General features: G+C 44.0%; 1 protein-coding gene across 1 annotated transcript in view; it reads right to left on the reverse strand.

The window, feature by feature from the left end:
- GRIK3 (glutamate ionotropic receptor kainate type subunit 3) overlaps nucleotides 1-6,346 on the reverse strand; it is a 92,736-nt gene extending 86,390 nt beyond the window's left edge. Inside the window, exon 1 of the mRNA XM_047793377.1 lies at nucleotides 6,175-6,346. Within this exon, the coding sequence (XP_047649333.1) occupies nucleotides 6,175-6,310 (136 nt within the window). The 5' untranslated portion in view covers nucleotides 6,311-6,346. The remainder of the gene's footprint in view (nucleotides 1-6,174) is intronic.
- Nucleotides 6,347-14,175: the final 7,829 nt, after the last annotated feature.

Genomic DNA, 14,175 nt, shown 5'->3' on the forward strand with positions numbered 1-14,175 from the left:
ATGCTGAAGACGTTGCTACCACTGCAGTGAGGCTGATGATGACAGTGGGGATGAGGATGGTGATGGTGACATGTGAGGCGTGGAGGGGACACCATGGCTGACGGTGATAGCAGTAACTGTGGCGATGGTGCCTTGCTGCTGATGGGGGTGGCAGTAGTGGGATAGTGTGGTGGGCACCACACTGCGTTTCATTCTGCCAGAGAGGTAGTGATCACATCTCACTCTCGGGTATGGGAAGCATCCACCCTGTCCTCCACCTATGTCTTCTCCACGGCCTCTCTCCACATCCCTGTTCCTGTTCCTCCAAATTTCTTCCACCCCTGGAGGATCTTCCAGCCTGGATGAACACTGCTGGCCCAAAGGGTCCAGGGTAGGGTTATAGCAGCCGGAGAAATAGCAGCAGCTTTATCTCCAGATGTTTCCAGGGCAGCAGCCAACTCTTGTTCTGGCAGCCCCAAGCATACACAGCAGTAATTACATTATTTGTGGCTTCAATTTTGAATCCATTTTCTGGTCATTTTACAGTAACTCAGTGGTTCACAGTCATTGCAGGAGTCCACAGCCTGAATGCAGTCCCCCGCCCGCCCCAACCCCCTTTCCATGGCAATTGTAGTTATAGCAAAAATTATCCCAATCAATTTGTGTCTTAAAAGGAATTGAGCAGCCCAGAGAATAAGTGAAGGCGGAGTTGCCTGGGGAGGGCTGGGTCGATTCCAGGCCCACTCCGGTCAGGCTTGGAAGAAAACACAGACGCTCTCTGGGTTGTTGGCTCAGGCACTCTCTGGCAGTGACTCATCTTTTAATTTTCCACAAAACATTTAAAATAAAGACAATAACTGAAAGTCCCTGTTAATGGGGAAAGGCCTCCTGGGCCTCATGTGGAGGGGGGGACTCATTCACCCAGAGCTGGCGGGGCAGGCAGTGCCAGGCTCCGCGCCTCTGCACCCCCTCAGCCCATATGGCCCAAGGTGGCTGGATCCAGCCGTGATGAGAACCTCTGCCTAGAGAAAATGAATTATCATTGGGTTAATTAGAATGAGGCCCAAGTTCACCCCCCTGGAAGAGGCCTAATGATGCTCCTGAGGAACACATTTTTAAAAACCAAAGATCAAAGGAAAAAATAAAGATCAGAGAACATAGGGTTCCCCGAGGGATGGAGGGGGCCCAAGGGGGGTGCATGATCCAACAGCAGAAATGCCTCCAGGGTCATACAGTGGTACTTCTAAACACAGCAGGGGTCTGTCTTAGGTATATTATCAGAAGGACACTAAGGGAGAGTGATGGCAGAGAGGTGCCACTTAAATCTTTTTTTATTGAGATATAATATAATACAGGAAAGTGCATTAATTCTAAGCACAGACTTTTATGAATTTTTACATGTAGCTGTACTCAAGTAACTACTGCTTAGATCAAAGTATAGAACATTTCCAACCCTGAAGAAGGTTCTGAATTCCCCTTTCCAGTTAATATCCACTGGACTCCCTTCCTGAGAGGCGATCACTATCCATTCACTCAACAGTATGTCTACGAGCCCCATCCACGATGCTGTGCATGTGGCAAGAGTTGGTTCTGTTTTTACTGCTGATTCAAGTCCACCGTATAACTGTACCACTGTATAACTGTACCACTGTATAACTGCTATCTCTTCTTCTGCGGATGGACCTTCAATTTATTTCCAACTTTCGGCTATTGTCAAGAAAGTGGCAGAGTTCCCATAGTGGTGCAGCGGAAACAAATCCGACTAGGAACCGTGAGGTTGCGGGTTCGATCCCTGACCTCGCTCAGTGGGTTAAGGATCCGGCATGGCCGTGAGCTGTGGTGTAGGTTGCAGACGCAGCTCGGATGCTGCGTTGCTGTGGCTCTGGTGTAGGCTGGCAGCTACAGCTCCGATTAGACCCCTAGCCTGGGAACCTCCATATGCCACAGGTGCGGCCCTAAAGGGTAAAAAGACAAAATAAAAAAAAAAAGTGGCTAGGAACTTCCTTGCAAACATACATTTCCCTTTAGTAGATCCTTCCAAACAGTTCTCCCGAAAAGCTGAACCAGTTTTCACTCCCACCAGCATTGCATAGGGAAAAATAAACCTTACCCCACACCTCCCACCATACCCAGAAAATCAATTCGAGATTGCTCATCCAGCTAACTATGAAAGAGAAAACCAAAGAGCTTCTAGAAGAGAACAAAGGAGAATATCTTCATGACCTTAGGATAGACAAAAATGGAACACAAAAGGCATTAGCTATAATGGAAAATATTGATAAATTGGACTCCTTTCAATAAAAAAACTTTGCTCCTCAAAAGATACTACTAAGAGAGTGAAAAGGCCGGCTTATCTGCAACACATATATGCAATATATATCTCCAACAAAGGCTCTGTATCCAGAATATATAAAAGACTCCTATAAATCAATAAGAAAATGACAGGCAACTCAATTTTCAAAAGTGGTTGAAAGGCTCCAAAAGGCACTCCAGGAAAGAGGAGATTCAAATGATCCATTAGCATATGAAAAGATGCTAAAGATGCTCAATATCTCTGGCCATCGGGGAAATACAAAGTAAGACCACACCACCAAAAAGAAAACCAACTTTCCCACGAGTTAGCAGACATGTGGAGCAACTACAGCTGTCCTGCGTTACTTGGGGTGGGGTGGGGGATGCCCATGGGTACAGCAACCCTGAAAAACTCTTAGCCTGAACATATGCACATCAGAGGACCTCACCTTGCACTCCTAGATAGGTACCCAACCAAAAAATGTGCACATGTGTGTGCCAAAAGACATGGACAAGAAGGTTCATAGCAGCACCACTGTGTGGCCTCAAATGGAAGCAACGCAAATATCCAACGGTAAATAAGATGTTTTAAAAACTGGGATCTACTCATATAATGGAAACAATAAAGAACAAGAGACTACCGTTACATCCACCAACATAGATGAATCTCACAGATCTACTGCAGGGTGAATGAAGCAAGACTCAAAAAAGCACATGTTAGTATTCTATTTTTGTGAAGTTCAAAACCAGCCAAAACTAGTGTATGGCACCAGCAGTCAGAACCCTGATTCTACAGAACACCAGTGAAAAGGCAAAGGGATGTACCATCTAATGGATGGATGGACAACAATCACATAATTATGCCCACACCCATACAACCGGGGGCCAGGAATGTGAACAAGAAGCCCAGAGTGTTATAAGGTGGAACCAGGGAGACCTGACCTTGCCTGGGGACTTGGGGAGGGCTCCCTGAGGACCAGAAGGCTGAAAGGAGAAGGAGGAGTTATTTAGACAAAGGGCAGGGCAGAGGTGGGATGGGAAAGGGAATTACATGGAAGGGGAGAAGCCTGTGCAAAAGCCCTGAGACGGGAGGAGGCATGGCATCCTGAGGATGGCAGGGATGGCTAGAACCCAGGGGCTGAGGGATCAAGGGGCACAGATGTGGCTGGAGGGTCACGTTGGGACTAGATTAGACAGGCCCTCAGACAAACAAGTCACGTGATCTGTGGGGTGGGGAGGGGCTGTGGCTTTGGTCACCTGGACCAATCTGGCTGGACTTCCAGAGCTGAGTGTTTCTGGCTCTGATCTACTCACTGCCAGGCAATTCCATATAGCGCGGGACTGAGTTCCCACAGGAGGAAGTGCCTCAGCAGACTCTGAAGCGCTGCCCTGGGCTCACTGCTGGCGAAGGTCCCCGCCCTGAACAGCAGGTGCACCACTAGAGAGTCATCATGTTATTTTAGTGAGTTTTAGGGAAAATGGACAGAAGACACCACTTAGCCCTTGGGCTGGTTGTGCCCACACAAGCCTCTGTGTTCTATCTCCAGGCATTTGTTCCGTGTCCTGACCTTTTTACCAAGCAGATTTGATTGAGTTCAGTCATCTTCTAGCTGGACAAGGCCTGGCAGAGGGTGCCAGCATGGACTCGCAGCAGGGAGGTGGAGACCTGACTGCATGGTGTTGGCCACAGGGCATGCTGGGAGAGAGCTAGGATGTGGAGGCCTGCACGCCAGCATGCGGAGAGGAGTGATGGAGCGATGGGCAAGGTTAATAGAGTGGGGTGCCTTAGTTTGTGTGCAGGTCGACACTGAGGCTGTGGCCTCAAAACTGTCAGCACCAACTATGTTCAATTTCAGGGACTACTCCCCCCGCAGCTGCTGACTTTCAGTGCACAAAGCAAGGGGGAGCAGGGCAGGTAAGACAGGGACCAGTAGCGGGAAAGTGCCTGCAGGTGTGAGGCCCTTGACCTGGTGGCTCAGTGGGTGAAGAGCACAGCCACCAAAGTTCAATGGTGCATCATATGCACCAGACACTCTTCTAAGCACTTCACACAGGTGTGCCCATCTTGTAGATTTAAAAACTGAGGGACCATGTGTTTTGTGCATGGTCACACAATGAATATCAGATCAGACAGGGTGCAGGTCCAAGCAGTCTGTCTCTAAGCTTGTGCTATGCTGCCTTTCTGTGCTGAGCTGTGGGGTTTGCAGTGGGGCTTTGGAAAACAGAGCCAGTGACAGGCAGCACTTTGGAAAACAGAGCCAGCAGCAGGCAGCACTTTGGCACCACACTGAGCGCCCAGGAGACCTTGATAGCTACTGGGAACCCCTTAGAAAGACAGGGGATCTTGTGGATGGGTCTGTTCTTGCAAGATGCATGGATAATGCTTTCTGTCAGCTCAGCTGACAGGGATCCTGGGCAATGATGCTCAGCCTCCCATACCCCAGTCTCACAGTACTCATTCACTGATTCATTCGGTGGTCATTTTATTGAGCACTTACTATATGCCAGTCTTTTTTTTTTTTCTTTTCTTTTTAGGGCCATACCTGAGGCATATGGAAGTTCCTAGGCTAGGGGTTGAATCAGAGCTACAGCTGCCAGCCTACACCACAGCCACAGCAACACAGGATCCTTAACCCACTGAGCAAGGCCAGGGATTGAACCTGCATCCACCTGGATACCAGTCGTGTTTGTTACCACTGAGCTGCAGTGGGAACTCCTTTATGCCAGTCTTTTAGGTGCCAAGGTTCTATAAGTTAATAAGAGAGAGGCTTCCTTTCAGTGCTGCTGGAGAGAAGGGAAAGACCTTAAATAATACAATTATTTAACTACAAATTCTGATAAGGGCCTTGAAAAAGAAAGGCAAGGGGCTATGATAGCATATTATAGGAAGGATGATCTAGATTTCCCTGAAAATGACATTCCTTAGGTCTGAGATTGTCTTAGTGGAATTCCATGGAACACTAGGATTCTATGGAAGTTATTTCCAGAGTTATCTAAGCCTTTAAATTAAATTCCAATTAAATGTATATGAACAATATTTTTAAAGACAGTAACAAAAGAGCATACTGGTATATTCAAATGCGCTATATGTCACATTGGAAACTGCTAGCTCATTCAAATAGTGAAAATTTACTTCATTTTGTGTGTGTGTGTGTGTATCTTAGAATAACATTCTTCAGTCCCTTCTGTGCAGTCACTGGAGTTTATTATAAATGTGTCACTAATGTGAAATAATGCAGCCCGATATTTTACTTTTGATTTTTAAAATTCATGCATGGGGAAAATGGTTTGATTGGATTTATTACAATTATTTTTGTGAATTATAGTGTTCTTGTTTGTATGCAGCCAAAACAAAACATGGAAACATAACTGAATGCTGAAGCCAGTGTCAGACTTCAAATGTCATTCATAGTCTCTGGGGTCAAATTGTTGTAGTCATGGAAGCAGCTGTTTTTGTTTATCGTAAGTTTTTTATGGCAAGTAGATGTTGCATATTTGAACTTTACCTTTTATGTGTATATTCTAAATACTGATATACTGGGTAGGATTTCAGTGAAAGAAAAAATAAGTTTGAAAATGCTGGCATTGGTTCAGAGGTTTTGGAGACCTGGCTGGCCTTCTTACCCACCTCAGGCCCTTACCCTTCATATCCCACCCCTTCCCAAGGCCCCTCATTCCCTCATGGCCTCTGTCTGTGGCCTGGCCACCACTCCTGGGAGATGACACAGACTAGGCTGAACCAGGCCTGAGGCTGGTCCTGAAACTAGGCAGAAAATACTCTGAGCCTCAAATCTACCCGGAGTGTGGCCTGTTTTCAGGACCTTGGACAGCAAATGCAGCCCGAAACTCCACCTGCCGCCCCACCCCAGGCCAGGAAGAGAGCAGTGGGGGTGACACACTCACCCTTCTTGGTGGCCTCGAAGCTGTCGTGGAAGTGAATCCTCTGGATGTCGTAGGTCAAGGTTGTGTTGGGCAGCAGAGTCCTGTTTCTGTTGATGATGTTGGCAGAAAATCGAAAGGCGTGCTCCTCGGCATTCATGACCTGGGCGTTGGGGCCGTCCGCATACTCAAAGATGCCTCCTGGGAGAGAAGGGTAAAATTGTGTGTGCTGGGGAAGGAGGAGGGCTGCTAAGAAAGATGCTTGGCTCAGGTTTTATGGGCAAGATTCTTCCCCCAAACGTTGAATAATACACTAGATAATTCCCATACATAGAAATTGTGCTGCAGCATAAGAAATATGAAAATCCTCCCAGCTCTTTTCACTCAGCTAGCAAATTCCTGATAACAGAGACTGACAAACTGAACCAAAATAAAACGACCAACTTCTGAATACTGCTAGGAAAATTCTCAATAAAGTACTGGCAAGTAGAATCGACCAGAATATTATAAGGAGAACATACCATGACCACAGATTTGTATTCCAGGAATGGAAGGGTGGTTCAATATAAAGAAATCTATGAATATCATTCCATCACATCAACAGTTCAAAGGGAAAAAAATATGATCAACTCACAAAATGCAGGAAGACATTTGATAAAATTTAGCATCTACTGCTGTTAAGAATGCTTAATAAACCAGCTCTGGAAAAGATACTTCCCTGAAGCATCTTCCGTTCAAATTGGCCTTTAATATCAACTAGTGGTGAAATCCTAGAGGCATTCTCATTAAAGGGGGAAGAAAAGGAGACGTGTAAAGAGTCCACTACACTATTAACCAATGAGATGAAGAGGATAAAGAATTTACAGGCAACATTCTTGGAAAGAAAAAAAAAATTCTTATTTGCAAATGATATAAATGGTTTCCTTAAAACTCTTAAAAGAATCCCTAAATGTGAAAACTAGAAAGAACTAGTAGGGAGTCGAGTTCAATGGCCAGTTAGCACGAATTGTTTCTTTAAATCAGCAACCATCGGTAAAAACTTAATGGCAAAAAGATTTCCTTTACAATATCAACAAAACATTAAATAACCAATTATAAACCAATTCCAAGTTAAAAATGACAACAACATCTTAAGTGAGAGACACAAAAATAGATTTAAATGAGGAAGCACGTTATGTTCCTGGGTAGCCAGGGTCAAGGATCGAGGCGTCCATTTTTCTCCAAATTACTTTTTCAATTTAATACAAGTCCAATCAGAATCATGGCAAAATGATTCTAAAATACATCTGGAAGACTACACAGGAGATAGACTAAAAAGACTAAAAAGAGATGAGAGATGACTTGCACTGCCATATTTAAAATATATCATAAAGTCGAAATAACTAAAACCATGTCCTAATGGCATAGGAAAATACAGATAGATCAATGGAATGAGTTAAAACCCCACCAAAAGAGATTCAAGCAGAGATAAGTATCTAAGACATGATAAACGTGGCTATTTCTAATCAGTAGGTAGAAGATGAATTATTCATTAATTGTGCTGAGACAATTATTCAATTATTTGGGGAAAATTTCAGTTAGATTCCGATCTTAAGCCATATATCAAACTAAGTTCCAGTTGGAGTAAAGATTAAATAGCAAGAAAGTGAGGGAAGGAAGCAGGGAAAACATTATAAAAGTACCTAAAAATACAACATAGGTGAATTTTACACAATACTGAGGTGGAGGACGCCTCCCTAGGCATTTCCATAAAGTCAAAAGCCATAGGAGAAAGTGATAACTCCAAAGAAATCGTCCACAATGTGTAGATTTCAAAACTCCCATAAACAAAATTAAATGGCGAACAACAACCTTGGAAACAATATTGGCTACATGTATGGCAGAATAAAGGGTGATGTTCTTATTTTATAAAAGGCACTCAAAACTCTTTAAAAAGACAAATACTCCAACAGAAACATGTGCAAAGGGCAAATTTCACAAAAGAAAAGAAAGCTACAAAGGAGCTGTTAACATATGTTTGATACCGGAGACATAGTAACTAAATCAATTTGATATATATTGTATATATATACAATTTGATATATATTGTATATATATATATATATATATATATATATATATACACACAGCAGTAAGCATTTAATGACTTGGAAAATATCCATGACTTTTTTTTTTTGGTCTTTTTGTCTTTTCTAGGGCCACTCCTGCGGCATATGGAGGTTCTCAGGCTAGGGGTCGAATTGGAGCTGTAGCCGCCGACCTACACCACAGCCACAGCAATGCCAGATCCAAGCCAGGTCTGCGACCTACACCATAGCTCACGGCAACACTGGATTCTTAACCCACTGAGCAAGGCCAGAGATGGAACCCGCAACCTCATGGTTCCTAGTAGGATTCATTAACCACTGAGACTTGATAGGAACTCCCCATGATATATTTTTTAGGTGAAAGATGAAGGTTATAAGGCAGGAGATGCAATGTGACCCCACATTAGAAGAGGAAGAATAGAAGGAAGATGAGGAAGGATTTCACCGACATAAGCATAGGGGACATTTCAACACAACACAAGTGACAGTCCTATGTAATTGATTTCTTATCTTTTTCTTTTTTTCTTTTTTTTTTTTTTTATGGCTACACTCACAGCATATGGACGTTTTCTCTCAAGGTAGGGACTGAATCTGAGTTGCAGCTGCGGCAACCCTGGATTCTTTAACCCACTGTACCACAGCAGGAACTCTTAATATATTTCTTGTTTTGTTTTCTTTGCTTTCTTATTTTCCCAAATAATCCTTTATTCTTTTTTTTTTTTTTTCTTTTTAGGGCACACTTGCAACACAAGGAAGTTTCCAGGCTAGGGGTTGAATCAGAGCTGCAGCTGCCAGCCACAGCCACAGCCACAGCAATGCCACATCTGAGCTGCCCATGTGGCCTACACCACAACGTGCAGCAATGCACGGATCTTGAATCTGCTGAGTGAGGCAGGGATTGATTGCACATCCTCATGGATACTAGTTGGGTTCTTAACCTGATGAGCCCAAACTGGAACACCCTTTGTTCTTTAAAAAAAAAACAAAAACAAAAAAAACCAACTTCGTTGAGATAGTATTTACGTTAAGAAATTCTACAAAATTCACCACTTTAAGTGTATAATGATTCTGAGTAAATTGACTAAATTGTGGGGGTTCCCGTTGTGGCACAGTGGAAACGAATTCAACTAGGAACCATGAGGTTGCAGGTTCGGTCCCTGGCCTCGCCCAGTGGGTTGAGGATCCCGCGTTGCCATGAGCTGTGGTGTAGGTCAGAGACATGGCTTGGATCTGGCGTTGCTGTGGCTCTGGTGTAGGCCGGCAGCTACAGCTCTGATTAGACCCCTAGCCTGGGAACCTCCATATGCCGAGGGCGCGGCGCTAGAAAGACAAAAAAATAAAAATAAATTGACTAAATTGTGTGACCATCTCCACATTCCAGTTTTTGAACTTTTCTATCACCCCAATAAGATCCCTGGTGCCCCCTTACAATCCATCAGTGTTTTCACCCCTCACCCTCCAGCCCCAGGCAACCACTAATTTACTTCCTGTCTAGACATTTGTCTTTTCTGAGCACCTCATATCAGTGGACTCAGGCAGCGTGTGGTTAGTGAAGTCATCTCAGCATCTTTCATCGAGCGCAGTGTTCTGAGCTTCATCCATGCTGTAGCCTGTATCAGTATTTCATTCGTTTTTATTATTAAACAGTATTACTTTCTAAGGATGTACCACCTTTTACTTACCCATTTACCATCCACTGATGGGCATCTGGGTTGTTCAATTATTCTGGGAAAAAATGTTTTTTAAAGTGAGTGTTTTAGGAATTCCTATGGTGGTTCAGCATGTTAAGAGCCCAACATAGTGTGAGTTTGATCCTTGCCTCGCTCAGTGGGTAAAAATCCAGTGTTGCGCAAGCTGCTGAAAATGTGGCTCAGATCCGGTATTGCTATGGCTGTGGTGTAGGTCAGCAGCTGGAGCCTCTATTTCACCCCTAGCCTGGAAACTTCCATATGCTGTGGATGCAGCTGTAAAGAGAAAAATAAACAAATAACAATAGTGAATGCTCTAAAAGATGAACAAAGAGGTCTGCTGTCCTTCCTGCCCCAACGCTGGTATTCTGGCAGGCTTAGTTTGTAACACAAGTGTACATGCATGTGAGTGCGTGGTGGGGTGGCTGGGTGGGTGCAAAAGCAGGTTGAGCATGTGCGGAACACAAGACGAGACGAATGCATCCCCAGAAGTTAAGAGCGGTTCTCTCTGAGGAGTGTGTGTGACTTTAATTTCCTTCCTCGTGTTTTCCTGTATTTTCAAAAAGTTCTGCAGTGAACATGTGTTATATTTCTAATCAGAAAAGACATCATGTGATTGTGTGTATGTGTTTAAAGGAAAATAAGACATCAAAATACCATATGATCCAGTAATTCCATTTCTACGGGTATAAATTTAGAAAAAGTTAGAGATACACAAACATTTATGTTGAAGGATGTTCTCGACATAATATTGAAAAAAAAAAAAAGAAACAACTTGATGTTCAAAAGCAGAAAATTACTCAATATATTAAAACCCACCCATATGGCAGAACCACTTGCAGGCATTAATAGTCCGGGTATAGGATGGCATGATGCATTGTCTGGGAGTAACTTCAAAATAACGTGAGAGGGGTGGATGCAATAGTGATCAAATAAGTGATGAAAGGTAACGAGTTGCTTGCTGCTGGGGCCAGGTGGTGGGTACATAGGGACTCCTTATACCATTCTTCCTAAATGTATACGCACACATCCTCCTTAATAAAACAGTCTTTATTGATGGGCGTTTGGGTTGTTTCCATGTTTTGGCTATTGTGAAAAGTGCTGCAGTGAACCTGTGAGTGCAAAACTTTTTTTAAGGAAAGTTTTGTCTGGATATATGCCCACGAGTGGGATTGCTGGGTCATATGGTGGTTCTCTGTATAGAGTAACTGGGTCACCATGCTGTACAGTAGAAAAAAAAAATTGTATTGGGGAAATAACCATTAAAAAAAACAAATAAAATAGTCTTTAAAATGAGAGTGTATATAACACGAATATAACAAATCATGGTAGCGCAATCAGAAAAGAGACATATTATTCGCAGATGCTTATTACCCTTCTCTTAAAAACTCAAGAGAATCACATGAAAACCTTGCAGAGAGTAAACAGAGAGCTTGTCCAGGGGCCAGCATATAAAACATATATAGCAAAATGTATAGCCATCCTATAAATCAGCAATAAACAGTGAGGAATTCCAAGGGGAAAAAAAGAGACCCTATTTACAGAAGCAACCACACACAAAAAATAAAGTACAATAAATGTACAATTTCTCTATCAAAAAAACTACAAAACTTTACTGGGGGACATAAAAGAAGACTTGAATAAATGGAGAGACATAACTTTCTCCTGGAAGGGAAGGCTCGATATTGTAAAGATGTCAGTTCTCCTCAAATTAATTTATAAATTTAATGCAATTCCAATTAAAATCAAAAAGGACATACCAGAAGGGCACACACCAAAATGTTAACAGAAGTTCTTTCTAGAAAGTAAAAAGATAATGGATTGCTTTTGCTTGGTGCTTCCCCCCCCACCCCCACCCCCCGCACCCACTGCCAAGTCCTCTGCATTGAACAAGCACTTTGGTAGGAAGGAAAAAAAGCTTTTTAAAGATGCTCTTAAAAAATACCTAATGAAAATGCTCACCCCCCACCCCCAAAGGCAACAAAATAATATTATAGTATGAGACCCATTTATCGAACAAAAAGCACGTATCTGTATTTATAGAAAAAAGACTGGAAGGAGTTGTACTTCGGCACTGGTGAGTTTCTTTGGGTAGAAGAGGTTTATGGACAGTTTCAATCTTGCTCTTTGCAGTTTCTTGATTTTTCCAAATTATTTACAATGACTATGCTTTATTTTTAACACTTTAAAACACAAGACTTTAAAAAAAAATTCTTCCAAAAGAGCCTGGGGAGAAATCTAATCATCACAGAGCTCAATTTCAAGGAGGGTCAAAGGTCAGGGGGCAATGAGCCGTATCCTAGAGCTTCACATGTCCTCGCCTGCCTCTCAAACCTCGGGAGGTGGGGAGGAGAGGAGAGAGGGGTTCTTAAGCCACTGAGACCCAAGCCCAGAGGATACACAATTCTGTTCCCATGGACACACCCACTGGTGTCAGCTACCTGCCCACCTGTCACTGGGAGCTGGGATAAGAGAAGTCAGTCCTGGGCCCCTGCTCTCAAGGAGGACCAGCTGCCAAGGAGCAGATGACCATAACCAGCACATGCAGTGCTCAGCTGTTAGACCCAATAGTAGAGAGGTTCCCAACTGAGGCTCCAGGACAGCCAGGCCTCAGTCCAAACCCCGGCTCTACCCATTGGAGGAAGTCACTCAATCTCTCTAAGACTCAGTTTCTCCACCTGCAAAATGGGGTCCATACTTCCAAGGACTGACTGTTGCAAGTAAGAGAGAAAACAATGCAGCTGAAAGCATGGGACATGGCCAGGACATAGCAAACCACAGTTATGAATGGAGGAGTGAAACAATGCTATTTAGAAAAACAAAATGGGAGTTCCTGTCGTGGCTCAGTGGTTAATGAATCTGACTAGGAACCATGAGGTTTCGGGTTCAATCCCTGGCCTCACTCAGTGGGTTAAGGATCCGTCATTGCCATGAGCTATGGTGTAGGTGGAAGATGCAGCTCGGATCCCGCATTGCTGTGGCTCTGGCTTAGGCCAGGGGCTACAGCTCCGATTCGACCCCTAGCCTGGGAACCTCCATATGCCACTTGGGTGCAGCCTAAAAAAAGACAAAAAAAAAGAAAGAAAGAAAAACAAAATGATTCTGAGCTTCCACATTCTAGGGTAAGGTAAACATTTTTGGCTTTAGGGGCTCGGATGGTCTACTGGACACCTCACTGTAGCATGAAAGCCGTAGCCAATATGTAAACGATGGGGCAGCTGTGTTTCAAAAATACTTCATTTACAAAAACAGGAGGTGGGCTGGATTTGGCCATCCGGCTGTCAGTTTGCGACCTTTTCCAGGGGGAGGGCAGCCTTTATCACAGAGGTAAAAGCACCTTAGGGCCTGGATGGAGAAGATAAGACAATGCCGATACTGAATTGCCCTGCAAAAGAAACAAAGATGGGATGCTGAGGTTTTGTGTAGGAAGGTTGGGAGAGAAAGGCCCAAGAGAAAGGGAGCAGAGAGGAGGTGGGCCCCAAAAAGGGAGAAAGAAGAGGACAGTATATCCCAGGCCACAGCAGGAAGGGCTGTGTTACCAGGGATGCCTGGGAGTTCCCATGTGGTGCAGTGGGTTAGTGATCCACCTTGTCTCTGTGGCACTGCCAGTTCGATCCCCAGCCCAGCACAGCAGGTTAAGGATCTGGGGTTGCTGAACAGAAACCAAGCAGGGCCATGTGGGCTCCTGGACACACAAGCCTTTCTGTGTCCCCCATTTCTTGTTTTTAGGGAATAGGCTTCAGCCTCCATGACCTTCCCTGAGTTCCAAAGGGCAGGTTCAAACAGTTGCTAATCAGGGAAGGGAGGGGAGGCAGAGACTTAGACCAAGACCAGAGCAATCAAGAAACAACAGTGCAGAGTTCCCGTCTTGGTGCAGCGGAAACGAATCTGACAAGGAACCATGAGGTTGTAGGCTCGATTCTTGGCCTCCATCAGTGAGTTAAGGATCTGGCATTGCTGTGGCTGTGGCGTAGGCCAGCAGCTGTATCTCCAATTAGACCCCTAGCCTGAGAACCTCCATGTGTCTCAGGTGTGGCCTTAAAAAGACAAAAAAAAAAAAAATAAGGAAAAGAAAAGAAAAAAAGAAACAACAGCGTATCTTTGGGGGCAGGTCCTGGTTCCTCCTCAAGGAATATAGTTACCAATATCTTTGATTTCTTCCACAGAACTAAAACCCCCACAAATGGAAGATGTTAATGAGGCAGTCTTTATTCCAGAAAGAAGACCACCAGACCACTGAACACCAGCTT

Source organism: Phacochoerus africanus, chromosome 8 (assembly GCF_016906955.1).
Source record: "Phacochoerus africanus isolate WHEZ1 chromosome 8, ROS_Pafr_v1, whole genome shotgun sequence".
Taxonomy (NCBI): Eukaryota; Metazoa; Chordata; class Mammalia; order Artiodactyla; family Suidae; genus Phacochoerus; species Phacochoerus africanus.